The sequence below is a fragment of the Sebastes fasciatus genome, chromosome 12, assembly GCF_043250625.1.
Source record: "Sebastes fasciatus isolate fSebFas1 chromosome 12, fSebFas1.pri, whole genome shotgun sequence".
NCBI classification, from domain to species: Eukaryota; Metazoa; Chordata; class Actinopteri; order Perciformes; family Sebastidae; genus Sebastes; species Sebastes fasciatus.
This window is the reverse complement of record NC_133806.1, coordinates 33,079,671-33,103,458: the sequence shown is the minus strand read 5'-3', so window position 1 is coordinate 33,103,458 and position 23,788 is coordinate 33,079,671. Positions and strand designations below refer to the sequence as shown.

Below are 23,788 nucleotides of genomic sequence, written 5' to 3'. Positions count from 1 at the left end.
TTCCTACGTTATATTAGAGCCCAGTCCTCTCTCTGCTCTTTATTGATCAATCTCCGGTTACTATGTGCAGAGCAAAGTCCATTAAAGTTCATTTATGGCCAGTAGATCATTTGACTGGTGCCTGTGTCTGCGTCTTTAGAGACACAATACTGTGACTGTAATGTGGAGCAGTTATTCAGCCAGCAGCTTGTTTGGTGCTCTGCTTCCAACGCTGTTACAGTAATGAACAGATACTCTGTGAGACCCAGAGCTGCAGGACAGAGCTGACTCGGCCTGCATGATGCAGAGAAACTCAGTCAGTTACCCCCCATTTTGTTTGTGTGTAGCTACTCATCTAGGATATATGGGATATGGGATTTGGCTCAGTAACAACAGATTGACGCGTCAATATCAGCACATTGTTTTGAACCTAATATGTATTTTTGAAGAAAGCTGTAATATGTTGATACTAAATGAAATATTCAAGACAAAGACATCATTTTTTCATGATTGTGCCATTGCATCACTTCCATCATTGGAAATTAATTTTACATTCACTGATCTGGAGGTCAGAGGTCAAGGGACCCCTTTGAAAATGGCCATGACAGTTTTTCCTCGCCAACATTTAACGACAGTTTGAGTGTTATTTAAACTCCTTCCTGACAAACTAGTATGTATAGTTTTCAATCGTTTTGATCCAGTCTTGTTGGTCATTTCTGTACTGCAAGTTTTTGTTGCTTATATACACCAATACTGTAGTTTGTTATGATGATATGCTGGTGCTTGTTAGCCAAACGTTGTTTTGACATTTAGGTTTCTATTTGTGCTGTTACCATAGACGCACAGACAACAGTCATTGGATTATATCGGAGGAAAAGTCAGAAGTTGGTAATTATTACGCAAAGTCTGAGGTTATAAGGTGATTTATGTGACGTCTAAACAGATTTATGAGCATTTATCCTGATGGACAGAGGAGATACCACTGTCACTGGAAAGATTTGGCTGGTTTCAGCAGTATGAAGTCGACGCGTTCTGGTTTATGATTCTGAGAAGAAGAAATTTGATCTTGTCAATTGGATCATAAGAGTTAAAATGTTCAAACATCTTGTCAGCTGCTTATGTTTGGACAATATTTACACTCGGGACTTTTTTTTGTAGAAAAAAACATGTTCATATTTGTTAAAGGGACTGTTTGTAACTTTTTAAGCGTATAAATGTAGTGGGTCGCCACACATGCGCGTTCGCATATGCGCGCTCGCGTGTGGCTGGAGCCTCGTCTCCGCTGCCTGCTCTCCTTCACTCAGACAGCGCACGCGTTCTCGCGTACTCGCGTACTCGCGTACTCGCGTACTCGCGTACTCGCTCCACCTCTACTAGACGTGAACGCGTGCTCACCCCACACTGCAGAAGAGTTAGTTTAGCTCTGAGAATATCTAGTGAACGTTTGTGCAGAAATAACTGCTGCAGCTCCTCCAAACCAACAGAGGTTTCCGTGTCTTGTGAAGTGACGGGGCTCCTCCACGTGTTACGTTGTCGTCTCGTCACCGACCGGGTGCCGGTGTCTCCCTGCGGCTGCCGGCTGCGGTTGGGAGGTGATAACGTAACTCGTTGAGTAGCCCCGCTGCCTGAGCCTGCGCTGAGGCAGGAAAAGCCAACACTAGGATCAGCAGCGATTCATGGAGAGACCTTTGTCTGGTCAGCTAACATTACTGCCAAGCAGCTGAAATATAGAGTGATATTGTGCTTTTAGCTGACGTGTGTCGCCTCACTGTTTTGAGCGATGTTCGTCCATGTCTATTTAGAGCGAGCAAGTGCGAGCTCGACGCTGACTTTCGTTGATTTCAGGGCCACAGGTGTCGCTGTTAACAAGCATTTCTGAAAGTTACAAATAGTCCCTTTAAAATGAAATATTGAAAATTGTATTAGTACTGAAACTCAGCTATTGGTATTATTTAATTATAAGTATAACTGTACTGAAGCGTTATTCATCTTTAATCGCTCATTGAGTCGTGGCTGTTGCACAGACGTGGTGAGATCAAGCATGATCCAGAAAGGGTTAAAAACAGAACTTAGTTTCATTCAGCTTTAGCTCGTAAAGCCTTGTGATAAACCCCGGTATGACGTACGTACACTCCGGATACCGTGCTTTTCCGGTCTTCCTGGTTTCTCAGTTACTCAACCTGTAGTCCCATCCTGCAGAGTGCATGCTTTTACATTTAGCAGAACTAAATGTGACAGATAACTCTAACAGAACTTCCAACGTTCCAACATTATTCCTTCACATATAACAAAAAGAGATGGAGTCTCTTTCTAATCCGGACACTGTTATCAAAGTGACATTTTGATTCTACCTAATAAACACGCACTATCTGCAACCACCTTGGACTTCTAACCACTGGCGCACTTTACACTTACTTTACACTATACATCCTATATACCACTTTATAGACTGCACATATGTACAGTACATATTACATTTATTTATTGACGGACTGCACACACTATGTTCACCCATTCACTCTGTATCTTTTATATCTCTATTTATTGTTTTAATCATTTTCGTATACCTGTGCCTTCTGTGTTTCACTCTGTTTGCTGCTGTTGCTGCTTTGATACCTTATATGGTAAGGTTCATCTTATCTTATCTTATCTTACCTTATCTTACCCAGGTAGTTTCATCCTCTCCATTAACATATCTTATCATCAGTTCCTTATAGTGTTGTCACGATACCAAAATTCGGACTTCTATACGATACCCTGCCTAAATACCTCGATACCGAGGCGATACCACGGCAAAAATCTAAAACACCAGGAAAAGTAATGAAAAAATATATGACAGAACATGGACCTTAAAATTGTTTTTTTATTAATTAAAAATGTTTAAAATGTAAAAATGTATTCATTAAAAAATGGGTACTCCAATATTTACCTCAAAATTGATCGAAAATTACTTTATTATATCTACATTTTATATTTGCATTCATTTTTGACACATTACTAGATCTTATTATGACCCTTACAATATACAAAATGATAGAGACCTTTGCAAGCGTCCACCAGAAGAACAGGTCATGACATCAGTTCCTCTTTCATAACATGGAAGTCAGATATTGGAACACGAGACTAAAATACACGGACATGTTTCCCAAAATCAAATTATTCTTTCTCAAGAGAACCGTTCCAGTCCTTTTGGACACGCTTTTTGTAAGATTGTAGCTGCATGAATGAACAGAACATGCATGAGTGTCCCAGAGTCACTTTCTCTGAGGCCTGATGTGCCCTCAAACAATAGATTAACTCACTAAAAGAAAATGAAATGTAAAAGACTAAGTCTAAAATGAAATGTATGCGTTAATGCATCGTGCACATTGTTGTTAGGTTGAATAGATATATAATGTACTTTGTTATCAAGGTAACCAAAAGTGTAGTTTAGTTAAGTAACAGACATAACTAAAGTAGATTTTCCGGTCTGGAACAAGAAGAGAAACGACACAAAGCTGTGTACATACTGTAAGAACTCAGCTGTTATGTACACAGCTGTAACAGTTTCCATGATGCATTACACGCTTCATACTGGCTTTCAGTAGAAGACTGTCACTGGTAATATCTGATTTATCGCACAGCGCTGACGAGACAATGTGGTTGCAGGGTGACTGTAAGAGCTGCTCTGATCGGGGTGATTGATTTATTTAATCAGGAGTAAAAACTACTTAAGAGATTAAAAACTCTCTGTCCTGGCCACGATAGGCAGCAGCACAGTTACACGGTTGAAGACATAAAACAATCCTGGGATCCTACCAGTATTGTTTTTTGTGGACAAAGGGTATATTTTTTGACGTTTATTCCTGTGAAATACAAGGATCTCAGTTAATGGTATTCAACCCTGCGGGGTTAACAGTTGAAAATCATTTGTTGTTGTAGTGTTTCCTGTAAGTTGGACTTGGACTACTGTTGACTTCTGTCTTTTCCGGTCTCTTCTGTGCGTCTCCCACTCAAACACATATAAACAGACCAAGCCAAGAAGTGTGAGGGAACCCTGCAAGAGCACAAACATCAACCTGCTGCAACCTCAAATGTTTGAATTTCTCGTTCAGACACAGCAACATGGCACTCAAAAAAACATTGGTTGTTGGGAGATGAAAATGACTAACAGACAGGAAGGAAGAGGCACACTTTCCCAGTTTTCTCTATTTTCTTAAAACCAAATCCTTCCCGGGTTTGTTATTTCTCAGGGAAATGGTGTTTCACTGCGTAGCGTCACACCCCAAGAGACATGGTATGCGGTTCTACTCACAAACACTGACTGTTAAATGATCTGCAAATAGCGCTTTAAATAGCATGAATGGTAGCTGTTGCATGGTCACGAGGATCTAATCAGTCCGGCAACGCGGTCAGGGACCCTCCCTGGATTTCCCTTGAAAAGTGAAAGAGACAAAGTGGCGAAGAGGAGGGAGAGGAAACGGTGCCTGTTAGTGGGTAGTTCAATGTGTCCCCATTATTCTATTATGTGGCTACATAATAAGGGAACTGGATGAACAGGAAGGAGATATAAAGATAAATAAAAACAACTGGAGGAAAGTTGGCAATACTTGGGAGCAGAGAAGACGGAGACAAAGAGGGACAGTCATGTTTTTGTCCAGGTGTGTATCAAAGTTTATAGCTGGAAAGCTAAACAGAAAAGAAGGCAGAGACGGAAACAAGGCGGGAAATAACAGACGAAGAGATACGGAGCTGGCTGCGGGTCTCATTTCATCGCTCAGGCATTTCACCCTCTATGGACAGGAGGGCAAAACAACCTCTCAGTCAATCCTGTTCTGTCAAACTGTTAGATTAAATTAAAAAAATGTTTTTAGTAATTTACAAAGCCAGTTGTTTTTATATCTAAATGTGCTCAAGAATTCCCATAAATAAAAAAAATTAAAATGCATAATTTTAATTGAATATCACCGCGCCGATCACGACACATCATCAGGAAGAGACTAACGTGTTTTGCCACTGTTAACTAACTAACGTTCCCTCTGATGCAGTGACACAAAATAGAGTTCTTTAAATGAAAAAGAGATGTGCGAGACAACCCAGTAAAAGCTCCAAAGGGTGTAGTGAGGAAATTACCTGAATACATTACAATTTGGATTCCTAATCCAAATTAGGCAGTGATGGGTGAGGGTAAGCAGTTTACTTTTTCTCCTTTGTTTTTGTCATGTCATGTTTTTTTCTCATGTATTTGGGAAGGTGGTCCTCGGAAATAGGCCTTAAACCTACAGTAGGCAGAATGTTTCTGGCATCACTGGGCAAAAATGACATACAGCATATTGTAATTCAAGTGTTCTGAGAGAAAACTAGACTTCTGCTCCTCCTCATGGGTCTGTTTTCAGACTTTCCCGTGACGGGAGACTTTGACCAATCACAGATCATTTCATTGAGAGAGAGCGTTCCTATTGGCTGTTCATTCAACAGAGGCAGCTGTAAATCACTCGCCGATCAAATGGTCAAACTAGGCAGCGCTGATCAAATATGAATCAATATTCTGTTACTGTAATGCATATTTCTCTCCTCAAATGTTTTCAGAAACATCTTGTAGTGTACTGTTTAGCTGGTAAATGAGGAAGTTTGTGCTCCAGCTGGTGGGCGGTGCTTGGTATTTCTTCAACTGATCTCAACATGGCTGCCGGGTCACAAACTTTCTCATTTTACAGCTCAACAGTACACTACAAGATGATTCCGAGAACATCTGAGGAGTAACAGAACAGTAATAGAATATTGATTCATATCTGATCAGCGCTGCCTAGTTTGACCGTTTGATCAGAGTTTGCAAGTGATTGACAGCTGCTCAGAGACGGCAGCTCGGCTCTGATTGGTTGTTGTCCCCCGGTCTGTGAAACCTTGCAGATGCCGTTAGGAGCACCGGAGGACACAGAGGCACATGATTTTTTTCAGATAACTGTCAGGATATAGTGACCGTTTTATAAAAATAACTTTTTTTAATCATATTTACTCCATTTTCTACCCACTGCTGCTTGAAGTTACAAAAGGTTGAGAAGACTTAAAATTCAACAACAGTGATTCTGAGTCTGAAGACTTAACTGCACCATTGCGTGCCAGTTCTCTCTTTTGAGGACAATAAGAATAACTCTGCTGAGATTTGAGAGTTGAATTCTCTGGAGTGTCCGGACAAGAGACGCTTTTGTCGGGACCCAACATCAGCGCTCCGTTTGTCTCGCTCCGAGCCACTCCTCGCGTCAGTGACGGCGTCGTCAAACGGCCCTTTGTTTCTCCAAAACATGAGCTCTTCCTCACAGATTAGCTCTTATTGACAGTGGATGAACATCCAGACGGTAACATGCAAACATGCAAAATAACATTTCTGGTTTTGAATAATATTAATCTTCTACTGCCGAGAACTTCCTCTTAAAACACACCTCACATTATTCCAGTTACATTAATGATCAGTAGACGTAATGTGAAATGTCTGACCAACTCAAATTCTAAATCTGCGAATGATGGAATAACACCACATCGTGGTCCAGAAGGCAGATGATGAAAAGATGAAAATACATGATTGTTGCACAGTCGTTGTATTTCACCAACCATTCTCCTCTTTACAAGTTACACTAATAAACTTCCCATTTCATGAGAAATTGCACACAGCCGTTTCCCAGCTGACTATCAGAACGAGTCCAATTATTGTAACCCTCAGGAATGCGTTGCGTTTCCGGAGCGTTGCACGCTGTTAACGCTGCCAGTTCATGTCCCTCTGGAGGCGGCTACAGTATGTGTTCCACACACTGAGCTGCAGAGAACAACATGAAGTCAAACACCTGTTGCATGTCAGTCAGGGAGGCTGTGAGGTCATTGAATACTCAGCAGAATGGCGTGCGGGAACTGATGTAAACTGAAATCAAATCCATGACGACAACACAGCAGATAAAAGAAGAGAAAAATAATAATTAACATATTTAATTGTAATTAATCGCACAATACGCAACAAGAAACAGGCAGCAACAGCTGTCAGTGTGCTGACTTGACTATGACTGGCCCAAACCTGCATTTGATTGTCATATCTGTATTATCAATCTATTAAAATAGGTAATCGCACATTTCTATCTGTTCAAATGCACCTTAAAGGGAGATTTGTCAAGTATTTAATACTCTTATTAACATGGGAGAGGGCAAATATGCTGCTTTATGCAATTATATGTATATATTTATTATTATAAATCAATTACACAACACAAAACAATGACAGGTATTGTCCAGAAACCCTCACAGGTACTGCATTTAGCATAAAACAATGATGCTTAAATGCAAACGCAAACTGCAGCCCAACAGGCAACAACAGCTGTCAGTGTGTCAGTGTGGTGACTTAACTATGACTTGCCCCAAACTGCATGTGATTATCATAAAGTGGGCATGTCTGTAAAGGGGAGACTCGTGGATACCCATAGAACCCATTTACATTCACATATCTGGAGGTCAGAGGTCAGATGGAAATGGCCATGACCATTTTTCCCCACCAAAATTTAGCGTAAGTTTGGAGCGTTATTTAACCTCCTTCGTGAAAAGCTAGTATGACATGGTTGGATGGATTTTTTAGGTTTTCTAGTTTCCTATGATGCCAGTATCTTCACTCTAGCTTTAAATCTCGCTGCAACCTAAACATCACAAATTGCATTAATGCGTTAAAGAGTGGTGTTAAAATAAATTTGCATGAACTTTGACCCCCTTAAAAATAATCTGGAAAGACTTTGAATAAAGCTCAATTTTAATTGTAATATTTACATATTATATAATATTATATTCACCAATATTCTCTAATATATATTATAAATGTATGAATTCTGTGTTCCAGGTGAATAGTGAAATACTGAAGAAGCTGTGACCACAGTTCATGTAAATGTTTGTTTAACAGGGTTTTTTCCCTCATTGCTCAATATGACAGTTGACCTAACAACAGGATGACATTAGTTAGCTTGATTATGTGTCAGAGGTTTAACCACCCCCACCCTATCTCACTTTGGGAAGACTTACCTGAATATGTTGTTTCCAAATGTATCATCAGACTGACACACAGTAAAAGACGTAATCATATCTCTTTACTGGAAGGCTCTAACTCTGAGGTACTGGTAGTGTTGAATCTCTGTTAACAGTTACCAAAAACAACTGTTCATTTCTTTAAACTCTCAGTTTTGATATGAAATGATGAATTGAATAATAAATTGATGAGTTACCATTGTATTTAAATCTTACATCCGTATTTATTAAACCTGCATTAATTGATTTTAATCAATACTAATTCATTGATTTGGCCATTTTTTTTGGAGGGCAAACTGTAAACACAACATGGTAGGGGTGTAACGATTCATCTACTACATCGATGTAACGATTTATATTCCTACGATCCAACTACATCAATAGGTACTCGGCAAGTTGTCCTTCACGGGAGACGTATATTGATATAAAATCGATTTGAAACCCCAAAATCGATTGTATGGATACTAAGGATTTGCACCTTGTATTTAAGGACGACAAACGTTATATTAAAGTGTTTTTTAGCACTTTTATTAGTAAAGACGCGGCGTGGAGGGAGATGGACACCGGTCTGCATGAGCTGCTGGTGCTGCGGTGCACTCGGCAGAGTTTCAGGCGCTATCAATCCACTTGACGAGGGCGGCTACACCCACAGGTGCTTTCCCCGTGCACTGTCGTTTTCTCATTCAGAGAAAATGACTTTCCTTTCCCCGTCATGATATCTATGTGCACGCAGCGTCAGCCTCACGTATCCAGCCGGAGAGCAAACGGTCTGCGAGGCAAATTATCACGACGTGAGTAAAGTAAAAAACAAAACAGAAATTCAGCTAACGTTAGTCTAACGTAGTTTTAAAATGATTTTCCAGATGTTTTCATGTGTGAAAAGAGCCCAAATGAACACTGTAGGTGGACTACTGAATTACTATCAGCAGATTATTTAAACAGCGTTTGTAGAGGAATGATTCTGTCCCAAGCTGTTTGATCTCTATCAGCGGTTGATCACTGTATTATTGATCTACCGTTTATACTGAAAATGAGTACAGAAGCAGGTTAAACCACCGTTCATTTAACTTGAATAGAAGTTGGTTTATTATATTTTTTGTTAAATATTGCACTGCCTTGTATCTTGAGAACTGAATCAGCAGGTCCTTAGTCGCATTTGTTATTATTTTCTAATAAAAGATTTATGTATTTGCTATTAATCATTGTTTATTTTTTTATATCCATAATTAATTTATCCCTGATTCCCTTACAAGAAAAACTTTGAGGAATCCTCTGTTGTGGCAACTTAAAATCAGTTGCTGTCTAGTGATGAGAGAGAGAGAGAGGCAGCAGAATGCATGAAAACACAATATTTGTGCATCAATTCTGACGGGCTTTAATGTGTGCATGCATGCATGCATGGTGTCTCTCCTAATGAGAAAGAGCGCCCTGCAACGAGTTACATACAGACTTATAAAGTAGTCCAGACATCCTCAAACACATCCCCGTGCCAGGTGTCAACATTCTCCACCACAGGGGATCTAAACAAAAGGAAAACTAACACATAGGTGAAGCCATTGTCCCATGCTCTGCAGGGTCATCAAATAAATGTATTTCATCCTACAACATCTGCTGTAAAGATTTCTGCCTACTGAAGCTTTAAAGAAGGGAGCTTCATTGAGCTGTGAGTGTGACTACAAACAGAGTGGGAGGGTGTAGGGAAGGACCGGATTGGAAATGGGCCTTGGTCAACTGCTGGTATAAAATATTGATTAGTGCAGCAGCTTTAAGGTGAAATGAGTCATCCACTACTGTGACGTCTGCCTGTCACAGTGTCTCACTCATGCTGATAACGACATGCAGTGTCTTTTTTTCTTTCTCACCCCAGAGAGCTAGACTATATAATAAATCACAGATGGAGGATTTTAAAGGGCGACCCAGACAACCTTTGAAGTTGAAAATCACACTGAGAGCTGACTCTCAGAAGGCAGGCGTCCCTGAAACAGGCTTCGGCCTCGAGGTTACGCCTGTTTAGCTAGTACGTAAGCAACAGCAGCGACGTGGTTACCTTAAAAAATACCTGCAGAACACAGAGCCTGTGTCCCTGCATCTGTATGTAACTGTACGAAAACACAGGCACACGTGTGTCAACCAGAGAGAGCAGCGTCACGGAGTGGAATGCGTTTCCCCCCGTTGACCTCGCCATCGGCCAATCAGATGAAGGTTGAATCAAGTGGGAGTGAAGGTTGGGGGTGGTCGAGGTGAAATGTTTCAGCAAACAGTCAAAGTGATGTGAAGACAGACATTTTACCATGTTGAATTAACAAGCTTGACTATCTTTTTATGTGTGTGAGTGAGGCCCTGCAGGCTTTTAGTATCCGTTCCCTCCTCTCTTTCATCAGCTCTATTCAGCTCTGCTTCTCTGCCATTTTCTCACAAATATCAGCCCCCTGCTCTCCCATCCCCATCCCCATCCTTCCTCACTATGACTCAGACTGCTCTCACGTACAGCAGACCACAAACAGACACTGGCAACCAGACGGGCCCAATCACAGAGATAATACTGCAGACAGGCGGCAGCCAATCAGGCTGCAGCAGGAAAGCTGAGCCAATCTGCAAAACGCATCAAATACAATTTAAGCACCAGCGTATCAGGCTGTATAATATAATTTAAGGATACGAAGATGCACTCAAGCAGCAGTGCTAAAGAAGCGCTTGAAGAGTCTTACATCCACCCGAGTCAAGGTCTTTTATTTTATTCTGAGAGGATTCAATAGGGCGTCCTTTTATTTTTTATTTGTTTTAACCAGAGATGAAAATAGAAGCTGGATCCCTCCTCTGTTGTTAATCATTTATTGGGAGTAGTTTCCTTCGGAAAACTTGTGTAATTTGGTACTAATGCTTTTCCTTATTTTGCTTGGAAGAAAAGCTCGATTTACCCCAAGTTAATATTAATTTAGAGTTTATTAATTATCGGAAACTGAACTCTCCGTATAGGTTGAATTGTATGCTTGTCTGTGGACAAATGTCCTATTTTTTGCAACTAAAGACGCTCTAGGTAATAATTGGAATGAATCAATTGGTAGTTAACCCATCGAACACTGTCTCTATTTCCCTGTCAGTAGAAAAAATGATTAGGAAATTATGGACCATGAATATAAAGCATAACCTTTTTGTTGTTATTGTAGTTGAAGTTATTAGTTATTATTTATCCACCGGAATTGACTTGACAATTAAAATTTTGAAACTAGTGGCTTTATAATTCTATAATCTGCCATGTTTTTACTTCCTGTTTTATAGCCGGGGCGATTCTAGGATCAATTCGATTCCAGGATGTGCCAATTGTTTCAACATTGGGGGGGACACATATTAAGCAGAGGGGTCTGGATTTCCTCCCCCAGGAAATATCAAGCATCAAACACTTCATTTTCTGCATTCTGGTGAATTATTTTACACTAATGTCTGCCTTTTCTGCATCAAGTTATGGTGGATATGTGTTTATTTATGTAAAGGAAACCACAAAAATCTGAATATTTACAAAAATATAATGGAATATAATGCAGTAAGGCTCTCTTGCTTTTTAGGTCAAGTTTAAAAAAAAATGGTCTCACTACATTGAAATGAATCCTATGGGGACTAACATCATCACACATGAATACAGTTGGGCTCATTGGATCCACAAGAGTCTCAGCTTTACAGTGAGACCCAATTTATGGAATTCCAAAACTGTTAAGGGACCCCAGTATGCAGAAATATTCAAATACACCATTTTAGAATTGACAAAATAGTTTTTGCCCCAAACTGCATGTGATTATCATGAAGTGGGCATGTCTGTAAAGGGGAGACTTGTGGGTACCCATAAAACATTTACATTCACATATCTGGAGGTCAGAGGTCAAGGGACCCCTTTGGAAATGGCCACCGATGGCCTCCTTGGGTTTTCTAGTTTCATATGAAACCAATATATGTATCTTCACTCTAGCGTTAAGACTGAGTCCGCTACAGCCTCTTAAGACAGTAATGTCAGCGTCTCAGAGGTTTTGATAATTAACACCCCCAAAAAGAGTGTAAAATTGCTTTTATAGCTTGATAATAAGCATACAGTATGTAGAGCATTGGCCCACATTAGGTTCAGTATTTACTTTACTTTTTATCTTTGAGCTCCAAGCAGAGCTCTGCTGAGTGTTTCTGACTGATATCAGATGTCAGGTACTTTGGTGTAGAGGAGAAATTAAACACGCACATACTCGGCCGGCCGTGATAACGGTTGTTGAGGACGGTTTATCGACGGTTGGAAATTCATTTTCATTTCCTGAAATCGGACCTTTGTTTGATTAAGGTTTGTACAGCTTACCACAGTAGTAGTGAATCTTTCCAGCTGGTTTTGTGTCCTTTACTTTAATAGTTGTTGTTGAATAACCTGTTATGATTTGTTTTATATAGCCTATAGCCAATTACAAGACATGTTTTCATGGTTGCAGTCTGAATTATAGTTTTAGGCTATATGAATATATGCTGCCTTCAAATGGGGTCGTGTTTACCGTGTTCATGATAAGAGTCTACACCAGGGGTCAGCAACCTGCGTCTCTTTAGCCCCTCTCCAGTGGCTCCCTGTGGCTTTTTAAAAAACATTAGTGGAAATGAATAACTGTTTTTTGTTTACATTTTCATTTATCATTGTAGGTCTATGGTACGACGGTACGACGGAATATTAGGGCCGCATTGAAGAGAAAAAAAGAGAAAACTATTTTCTCGTAAAGTTATGACTTTATTCTTGTAATTTTACACTATTTACTCGTAAAGTTATGACTTTATTCTTGTTATAGTACGACTTTTTTTCTCGTTATACTACGCCTTTTCTTCTCATTAAGTTATGACTTTATTCTCGTAATATTATGACTTTTTTCCTTGTAATATTACGACTTTATTCTGGAAATCCCAGATGTTTTTTCCCTCAATGTAGCCCTAAAACTCCGCAGTACATTTGCACTTTGGCCCTCACTGCATTAGGGGTATACACTATATACATAGACTATAAGCTGTGTTACCTTCATCACAATGATCAAATGTTGTTTTTTTTCACCGGAAATGGCTCTTTTGATAGTAAAGGTTGCTGAGCCCTGTTCTATATGAAGGTCCCCCCCGTCGTATTCATGACCTCGTAAGTGGAAAGTTTCTGAAAGCTCCGAGCTCACAACTTGTGACGTGTTTGTTGACGTCAGAAATGGCGGAGGCCACGGAAGTTTATTTTTCGGTGCATAATAAGTGACTATATTGTAATTTCAGTCGTTTATTGTTTTTCTTCATAATTTTATAATATGTCTGAGGGAAATGTTGATATTCCCAACGGCCTCATCTTTCTCCTCTGTCATTATGCCTTTGCATTTAATGCATTGTTACCCTCTTGCTAGCTTGCTAAGTTGTTAGCCTCTGTGGCTTCTAGATATGAACAGTAACGTTAATATTGCCGTTGCTTAGCAGCGGAGTTCTCACGACTTAACCACTTGAACGCCGAGCATATCGTGTACACGACTTCCCATGTTGTAAACACGAGCTCACAAGTTTCTTTTGAAGGCATCAATATTTCTAAAACAAACACTGTAAGTTGCCTTTTTTTAGCTCAAAGGGTCGTTTTCTCTGCATGCAAAGGGCTATACATACATATATATATATATATATATATATATATATATATATATATATATACATCTATATTAATTGATAGCCCTTTTTTTTGTTTTTCTTTAAATCTTAAAATCAAGTTATTTCTGCACAGAAATGCACTGTTCATGCTTTTTGAACATGCTATTCCATTTTTTACTTTCTGTAATCTATATTACAGTATATTATGGGAAGTGTTTCACAAGTGTTTTTTTATTATTGCAATATAGTAAAATACCAGTAAAAAGTGAGTATTGCCCTCTGACTTTTACTGCCTTGTTCCTGCCTTGTTTCCCCAACCTCACTGTATAAATCCATACTGTACGTAGCAGTGATGCACACACATGATGGTCTGATTGCCCCTGACTATAGACCATTTCACAGTTGTAAATGTGTAAACGTTTCCAGTGTGTCCCAGTTTATTTCCTGTTAGAGTGTATGTGAATGCCATAAGCTGGCAGGAAGTAAACATGGGCCCAAGCTGTTGAAACTAGATCTATCTACTGTGTCTCTGGTCTATTATGCTGCTCAAATGGAACTCATGAGCTTGTGGTTACCACATAAGAAGTCGTGTACACAACATGCTCGGCGTCCAAGTGGTTAAGTCATGAGAACGCCGCTGCTAGGCAACGACAACATGGGCCACAGTTCGTGAACTCTGAGCTTTCAGAAAATTTCCATTTACGTGGTTGTGAATACCATAAGGGGGGGGGGGCGTTCATATGGACTCTTCTGGTGAACACAACCCCATTTTAAGGCAGCGTTAAGTACTCGCCCTGTTGAAAAGACCCTTAACGAGGCTCTGAATACCAGCTGCTGCCCAGCAGCTGACCTCTGACCTCTCTGTGCAGTGGGGGAAGGGTCAGAGACATGCTGAGTATCTTCTCTCTGGGACTTTCCACAGAAATGTGGATGTGTTTTTGTAAATCACATTGTAATAGATGTCATGATCCCATGGAATATTTTGCCAATAATCCAATCAAGCTAAAGGCCAGCCCACACTAAAAGATTTATCAAATCTTAACAGATTTTCAAAATGTGAGAGACGCAGAACAACATGTTATTTTACATTTAACAGTTTTGTTCCTATAGTGTGTGGAGAGCAACGATTTGGACAAAACAGCACATTACACACTAACAGATCCCATTCATTAACAACAAGAGTCCCCACTAAAAAAAACGGAAATCTCGCGATCAAACGTGTCTTTAGTGTAAACTCGAATGGCACTCGAGAGCGCAGACCTCCGCCAAGGTGCGTGACTTTAAAAACAGATCCCAGGTCACAGCTGGCGGTACCGTGAGGTGGTCGGCTTATTATTAACACGGTGTGTTTCCGTGTAACGTATCGGCGGATGCCTCTCTCATTCAGCAGCCTTGTTATGTCTGTATAACGTTACACTACGTTGTCTCTCATCCCGTCAGCAACCGCTTTGTTCTTTCTCACCACGGACGACCAGCAGCTCCCACACACACATCCACACACGTATCTCTCTGCTCTCAGAAGGAGGCAGAATCACGCATCATCAACGCGTCATCAACGCGTCATCAACGCGTCATCAACGCGTCATTAACGCGTCATCAACACGTCGTCAGTTACACTGCGCATGTGTTATACCCTGTGGTCTTAATGCTGAGGCTGATCGGAATCCGGATCATGATCCAGATCGCCACCAAAATCTAATGGATTGTTCATTGTGCCACACCCCACCCCTCCAAGACATTTCATTCAAATCCACTGCGAACTTTTGGAGTAATACTGCTAGCGGTCGGAGGACGCTGGGGAGACCGTAGCTTTGGTCTCCAGGACCGGAGTCTCTGCTCCTCTGCTCCTCTGCTCCTCTGCTCCTCTGCCTGCCTTCACTCGGCTCGCTCCACCTCACGTGTATGCGCGCACACTCCACACTGCAGAAGAGTTCGTGGCTCTGAGAATATCTAGTGAATGTACAGTGGACGTTTGTGCAGAAATAACTGCTGCAGCTCCTCCAGATCAACAGAGGTTTCCCGTGTCTTGTGAAGTGACGGGGCTCCGCAGAGAGAAACGTTATCGTCTCCGACCAAAACTCCGGTGTCTCCCCTGTTCCCTCCGGCCGCGGTCGGGAGGCTGAGGCAGGAAAAGCCGACACTATGATCAGCGCTGATTCATGGAGACACCTTCGTCTGGTCAGCTAACATTACTGCCAAGCAGCTGAAATATAGAGTGATATTGTGCTTTTAGCTGACGTGTGTCGCCTCACTGTTTTGAGCGATGCTCCTTCATGTCTATTTAGAGCTAGCAAGCGAGAGCCCGACGCTGACTTACATTGACTTAACAGTCAAAGGTGTCGCTGTTAACAAGCATTTCTGATTCTTACAAACAGTTCCTTTAATACACGGCTGTCAATCGATTAAAGTATTTCATCGTGATTAATCGCATGATCGTCCATAGTTAATCACGATCAATCGCACATTTTTATCTATTCAAAATTAACCTTAAAGGGAGATTTGTCAAGTAGCAGTAATGGCACTGTTTACCACTGTAATCTTATTGCTGTAATTCATCATCACTGACTAAATGTTCCGGTATTAAAATATAATGTAGAAGGAGGATAACGGGAAATTGGATCTAATTGAGGGCTCAGTATTAGATGATTATAGTTGATGTTATATTACATATGGTCATAGTTAGTAGGAAGCATCAAGGTGTTGAAATAGTTGACCACAGTATATATAAAACATTTTGTCCACTTAATTTCAATCCTTTTTTGTGAAGACCCAATGTAGTCACAGGAGGCATGGAAAACTTGAACGAGAATTCATTTGAAAAGCAATAACAACGCTTACGGCAGGTGATTTTCTTGGTCCATTACCGACTTGATGTTACATACGTTAAACATTATCACACTTTCACCTCAACGCTATATTACGCCATGTATAACACGGTCAAAAACTTTTTGCGATCCACACCTACGCAGAATTCACAGCATCTTGCAAAAACCTCCCTCTACCATGCGCACTGAAAAGCTGCCTTACGGCACTATATCCTGTCGTAAATAATCAAATGTATATTCTAGCACTATAACAAGAAAATGGTAAACATCATAATAATCCTACATGGTGGCTATTTAAACTATACAAAAACTGTTGTGCAAACTAGGACTTCTGAGGCCTGTACTACGAAGCAGGATTTTGGATTAGTGAGGTAACTTCAGGGTTTTCCGTCCTAGGAATGTGGATCACTTCTTCGCCATGGTAACTGATGCTGAACAGTTGTGTTCCAGATAAGAGATCAACTCGTATAAAAGCACCACCTACTGACCAATTAGAGCTCTGCGCAGATCGTATGGTAATATTACACAAATATGAAGAAGTTACCGTCATAATCAAACTAAAAACAACACAGTTTAAACTGACAGATGCAGGAAGGACAGCTGGCTGTATGCTGTGGCTGTTTACCGCTTTGAATTATGTTTTTATATTTATTTTTTTACTTGGTCTTGAGTCCGTTTCATACCACCAGAGAGGGGGGGGGGCAGCTGAAAGAAGGTTGAAATAGTAATAAACGCTACATCTTAGCCACAGGGTATAAAGAAGTGTAATCCATTCATCCTTTACACTCCTGAAAGCTATTTATATCTAGACGACTATAACTGACTTTTGAGTGTTCCATTAAATTAATAAGTCTGTTAATTTATGCATTCATACATCGTAAAATTAAAAAAATTGTAAAATGTGTCTCTCTGTCTGTCTGTCTGCAGTCAGTAGTCTTGTCCATGTCTGTGATTGGTCAGAAGCTGCAAACACCTCCCCGTTCATGTGAACGCGCTCATAACCAGACTGAGAATCCCTGAGTTGATTTACAGAGTTGATGACCACCGTCGTAGGACCGTTTAGCGTGATCTCGGTTGTTAGGGTTAGTTAAACCACATAAGGAGAAGATACACTGGGGATGTTGACCTGGCTTCATAGTACAGGTCACTGTAATATGTCATGCCAACATAAACAATTTCACCAAATATAAATATGTGCATAATTGGCTCTTACAGACACAGTAACTTGTTACTTTGGTACAGAGCCAAGCTAGCTGGTTTCCTCTGCTGCAGTTCTTTATGCTAAGCTAAGTTAAGCTAACAGTCTCCTCGCTGTAGCGTTATATTTAACTGACAGATTCCAGAGCGGTATTGATTTTTTTTTCATCAACAGTAACTCTCAGCAAGAAAAGAGAATTGGCGTACTTTCCAAAATGTCTGTTACATTTTAGATGATGCAACAAGTTTCTCATGTATCAGGAGGTAAAGCTTCTTTATGTGATGCTTAAAACTGAACGCAAATCAGAAGATGAAACATCTACCTGTCTGAACCACTTTAAACCAAAGACGCTCAATCTTACTTGAGCTGCCTTTTAAATTGTAAAGAACAGTAATGGATTGGGACGTCATCCTCTATATAAATTGTGCATGGCAGGATGCAGGGCCTTCTTACAATACACACACACACACACACACACACACACACACACACACACACACACACACACTCAGTGTTATACACAGTAGCAGGGAGTGAGAGTGGGAGTGGGATTTGATTAGGACTCTCTGGCTGTACTCTCATTAAAGGCACAGGGCTCATTCTTTTAAAATGGACCACAGGTTTCCTGCTTCATGTTCTAATCTAACAGCACGTGTTTTGATAAAATTGAACACCAGTGAAACCTCCTTTTTATAATTTACTTTTTTTTAAGAAATCAATCTTCTTATTTCCTTTATTTATGGAGTTTTATCCCAATATTGAGAGATAAACATTACAGTTTATCTGAAGATATCTGTATTCTCTTCCTCCTTCATTTAGACACTAATATGGTATTTGGGATGACCAGGGATTTTCGTAGGCCAACCAGGAAGTTAGCATCGCCCTGGTTCCCTCGATTAAAACTCTATGAGATTGTTCCGTTGGGTTTTGGATTATTACAAAATATAAACTCTTTTTGAAGTGTAAATGCAGTCACCAGAAATAAAAAGTTAACGTTAGGCTATAAACATTTTATTGCTCATCATTATTATCTCTTTTATTCTATTTTATTTTATTTAATTTCATTATTTTAATACAATCTGCTTATTTTGTGTAGTTTCATATTTTTATTGTTATTTTTATTTCCTTGTATTTTATTATCTTTTATTATCTTAAATAGCCATCTTTTATATTGCTTTCTTATTCAATGAATTTATAAATCGGTTGTTTTGTTGTGCATTAGTCTCTAAATCCATTTTTAACATTGTATATTTTTGTCCATCGTCTGTACAGCAATTTGAATCGCATTTGACTTGTTTTAACGGTGCTATATAAATAAAGTTTGATTAATTGATTGATAAACAAACTACACCACGGTCGCATGAGTGTGAGTATACACAACGAGGCTGTGAAGGAGGACGAGTCGGCGTGATGACGTTTAGTCGTCTCATTTAGCCACTTGTTAGCAACCACCTTTTTTAAGACATGCTAAGGCTTAAAAATCTAGGAGTGGGATATTTATTTATTGATTTTATGTTACAGCGGGGACCTCGCTGCCCTCGCTTAACTGCTGCATGTCCCTCGCGTGGGTTATCTTTAATAACGGCCATTTAATTTAATTATAAATGTCATTTATTTTAGACAGAGAAAGGTTAAGAAACGTGTGCTCATTTGTAAATAATAGTAATAATCCACAATTAAAACCCCGTACTATATTCATTCATGGAGCCGTGCAGGTCACTGCATGTTCTACAACACTGTCCTCCACATGTATTTCAGAATAAAAGCCTTGTGTTAACAAATGAAGGAATTCTGTCCACAGAAAAAAAAACTCTTGAAGGCTTTTATTTTTAAATGAAAGCAGGAAGTGTTGATTTAAAAATAAATCTTTACTTTTTTTCATGCCCGTAACATATTCTACAGATACAGACATTGAAACTGTAGTAATGTTGCTGGTATGATGTCAATATACAACACATGCGCAGTAAAATCTGGTCCTCACTCGTCGAAATTGAGCCAATCGCAACGCACAACCGCAGCTTCAGTTACACTGCGCATGTGTTATACCCCATTTAGGGATGTCACGAGAACCAAGTCGATGCCAAAATTCCCAAAAACGTGACGCTACTCTTCTTCTACAGTACCAAAGGTACCGTACGATGCCTGTAATCAGGGTGCGAAATTAACAAGCGCCAAATGCGGGTTTTTCCGTTTGGCGAGTAACTCCCTGAAGGCTTCTGTCCTCTGCTCTCTTTGTATCGGAGTTTGACACACACAACAGTGCCGTCAGATGTTGGGTTTGTTTACTTCTTCAGAGATCCTTTATTGTATAGCTGGAAGGCAAAATAAATAAAATATATATATTTTTAATTATGTCCGTATTACTACTACATCATTAATCATATTAATTAGTTTGATTACATTTCTGTTTTGCATGTTTTGTTGTTAAACCTCACTCATATGTCTAATTTGACATACTGTATATGTTTTTTTTCTCACCTTCAGGCCCGTGAAGCCAACAACGCCGGGGACCAGATGGCGGCGGAGCGGAGCAGCAGTATGGCCAAGAGACTGAACCACATTGGCCTGGGACTCGGCATCGGGGTCCTCATCCTCACCATCGTCTACGTAGTGGTTGCTAACAATTAAATCTGTTTCAACATCTTTCCCATATTTCCGGTCCCCGTTCTCGTTCTACATCAGGTAAAATCAGACCACAGGAACATTGCTGGTCATCAGGAAGAGTTTTTGTCACCTGATTGGCTAAAAGACCTTTGAAAAAAGTTATTGATATATTAATCAGCAGTTGATGGCCATGTAATCCATTACTTTCCAATACCGTAGAGGTGACCACTACAACCTTCCAAAGATTATTTTTTTACTTCAACATGTTTTTTTGTTTGCAATTTGCTTCCTCTGTTATCGCACATCGAAAATCGACATTTTTAGTTTTTGACATGTAAAATATTTTTCCCACTTTGATGCCTTAAGTGGTGGACACTACACGCGTCAAAGGCACGTGGTGGCTGCGTGGCGTGTTGTTTTTTATTTCGACGTCCATGTTAACAGATTAGAGAGGACACACTGCCCGCATGAGACGCGCGTCTATTTTATAGAATAGAGGGCTCGCCTATTTTTCACGCGAGCCGCTCGCGTCTCAGCTGTGTCTCACAGCAGCAACAGACAATGAAGGTGATCTATTCACAGTAAATTATCATCATACCAGCTACATAATACAGTTTACATGTCTGGACCTCTGTAGAATATGCCAAAGACAGTGAAGGTGATCTATTGACTGTATATTAACTTCATACCTGTAAGACTTTACTACAGTTTTGATGTCTATCTGTAGAATATGTTACGGAGATGAAAAAAGGAAAGACTTATTTTTAGATCAACACTTACTGCTTTCATTTCAAAATAAAAGCCCTCAGGTGTTTTTTCTATAGACAGAATCCCTTAATTTGTTAACACAAGGCTTTTATTCTGAAATATGAGCAGTCAGTGCTGTGGAACACGCAGTCACTTTGAGAGCTCCAAGAATTGATAAAGTTTGGGGTTTAAATCAACACTTCCTGCTTTCATTTCGAAATAAAAGCCCTCAAGCGGTTTTTCTTTGCACAGAATTCCTTCATTTGTTAACACGAGGCTTTTATTCTGAAATATGTGCCGGACAGTGATGTGGAACAAGCAGTGACTTGGAGAGTTCCATGAATGAATTTAGTACGGAGTTTTAATTGTGGATTATTACTATTATTTACTAATTACCACACGTTTCTGAACCTTTCTCTGTCTAAAATAAATATAAATTATATTTATCATGAACTTATATGGCCATTAAAAGGCAAACTCTATGCAGAAAGAAAGGGCTGACAGCAGCAGCAGAAACACAGCCGACACGCAGCTGACACGCAGCCGCCACGCGACGCAGCCGCCACGCGCTCCTGACGTTGGTAGTGTGCCCAACACTTTAAGAGTTCAGCTCCACCACACATGTAGTCTGAAAGTATTATCCAAAGATTGTGTTCGAATAGTAAACGATTATCAAAATACACAGTTTGTAGTGTGTCAGATTATATTTTGTGTTGAGTTTTGTTCAGTTTTGCAATTGAAAGAGATTTGTTTGATTTGTACAAGAGGCGACATAGTGCTGCAAAGTCCTCCTCTTTATTTCAGCTGAACAGGTCCAGTTAGCTCTAGATACAGTATATAAAGCATAGTGTGTTGTGTACGGCCTGGGTGTTGTTTGTCATGCAATGTCTGTACGTTCTTTTCTTAACCAACGCTGAAAAAGGACGATTTTACTTTATACCAAATTTCTTTATAAATAAAGTTAAAGTATATTGAGAGAGAAAGAACACGTGTGCTGTCTGGTCTGTTTCGATTTAGATGATTCATATCAGAGTCGAGGTCGAGAGCGGCTCTATGATCCTTAATCTGCATCTCTGAAATATGTGCCAGGGCTGGTTCAAAGGTTTGGTCTCACGCAGCATACCAGACAACAAATGTACTCTGTCATCAGGCAAATACAGGTAGAAATAGGTGAAACCACACCCATGTTCCTATTACCGGAAGTGATGTTAACCAAAGGAACGTGTGCAGCCTAAACAAATAATAATAATAATAATAATAATAAACGACTAAATACACACCTGGCCTCCTATAATTGGTGCCTCAACCTATAATCACATGTAATAGTCTTTCTAGTACAAAAATGTGATATAATAATAGATAATTCTAGGCCCTGTCTTCCCTACAGGTTTTTAATCATAGTTTAATACTTTGGCGAGTATGACTGTTAAAGGGACTATTTGTAAGATTCAGAAATGCTGCTAAACAGTAACACCTGTGGCCTTGAAATAAACGAAAGTCAGCGTCGAGCTCGCGCTTGTGCTCGCTCTACATAGACATGGACGAGCATCGCTCAAAACAGTGAGGCGACAGACGTCAGCTAAAAGCACAATATCACTCTATATTTCAGCTGCTTGGCAGTAATGTTAGCTGACCAGACAAAGGTCTCTCCATGAATCAATGCTGATCCTAGTGTTGGCTTTTCCTGATCAGCGCAGGCTTCAGCAGCGGGGCTACTCAACGAGTTACGTTATCACCTCCCGACCGCAGCCGAAGACACCGGCACTCGGTCGGTAACGAGACGATAACGTTTCTCTCTGCGGAGCCCCGTCACTTCACAAGACACGGGAAACCTCTGTTGGTCTGGAGGAGCTGCAGCAGTTATTTCTGCACAAACGTCCACTGAACATTCACTAGATATTCTCAGAGCTAAACTAACTCTTCTGCAGTGTGGAGTGAGCACGCGTTCACGTCTAGAGGTGGAGCGAGACAGCGAGAACGCGCGCTCTGTCTGAGTTTAGGAGAGCAGGCAGCGGAGACGAGGCTCCGGCCACACGCGAGCGCGCATATGCGAACGCGCATGTGTGCCGACCCACTACATTTATACGCTTAAAAAGTTACAAACAGTCCCTTTAAAACAGGTATTAAATTGCATTCTATGTATGGTCATCTTGTAGTGCAAGCACCAGCCGGAGCAAACTCTCATTTTACAGCTAAACCGTGCACTACAAGATGATTCTGAACACATCTGAGGAGAGAAATAGGCATTAACGTAACAAAATATTGATTCATATTTGATCAGCGCTGCCTAGTTTGACCGTTTGATCAGCGAGTGATTGACAGCTGCAATAGGAACGCTCTCTCTCTGAAATGACCTGTCACAGGCTAGATTTATTAAAGTCTGAAAACAGAGCCATGTGGAGGAGCAGAGGTCTAGTTATCTCTCAGAACACTCGAATTATAATATGCTGAAAGGTTATTATGAATTTTTGTCCAATGATGCCAGAAATATACTGCCTACTGAAACTTGAATACGTTGGCCGGTGTGACGTTGGCCTGTTTTATGAGGAATTAAAAGGTCTTCAGTGTAACTTGCAGAAACCCAGTTATAGAAGGAGATTTTGTTCTTTTATTCAGTCCACATGTCAGACCAGCCCGACATTTTAACTGCTTAATACAGAATCTTTTAGTGTCAGACGGGTCAGAGAAACAACAGACATGACGTCAATACGTCAGCCGCACTGCAGCTTTAGAGTCTGGAGATAAATCTGATCCGAGGCTGTTACGGTAAATGCCTCGCCTC

At 40.3% G+C, this 23,788-nt stretch overlaps 1 protein-coding gene across 1 annotated transcript in view; it reads left to right on the top strand.

The window, feature by feature from the left end:
- The window catches only part of LOC141779769 (uncharacterized), a 29,306-nt gene extending 7,314 nt beyond the window's left edge, over positions 1–21,992 (top strand). The window contains exon 3 of the mRNA XM_074654779.1: positions 20,140–21,992. Within this exon, the coding sequence (XP_074510880.1) occupies positions 20,140–20,283 (144 nt within the window). The 3' untranslated portion in view covers positions 20,284–21,992. The remainder of the gene's footprint in view (positions 1–20,139) is intronic.
- Positions 21,993–23,788: the final 1,796 nt, after the last annotated feature.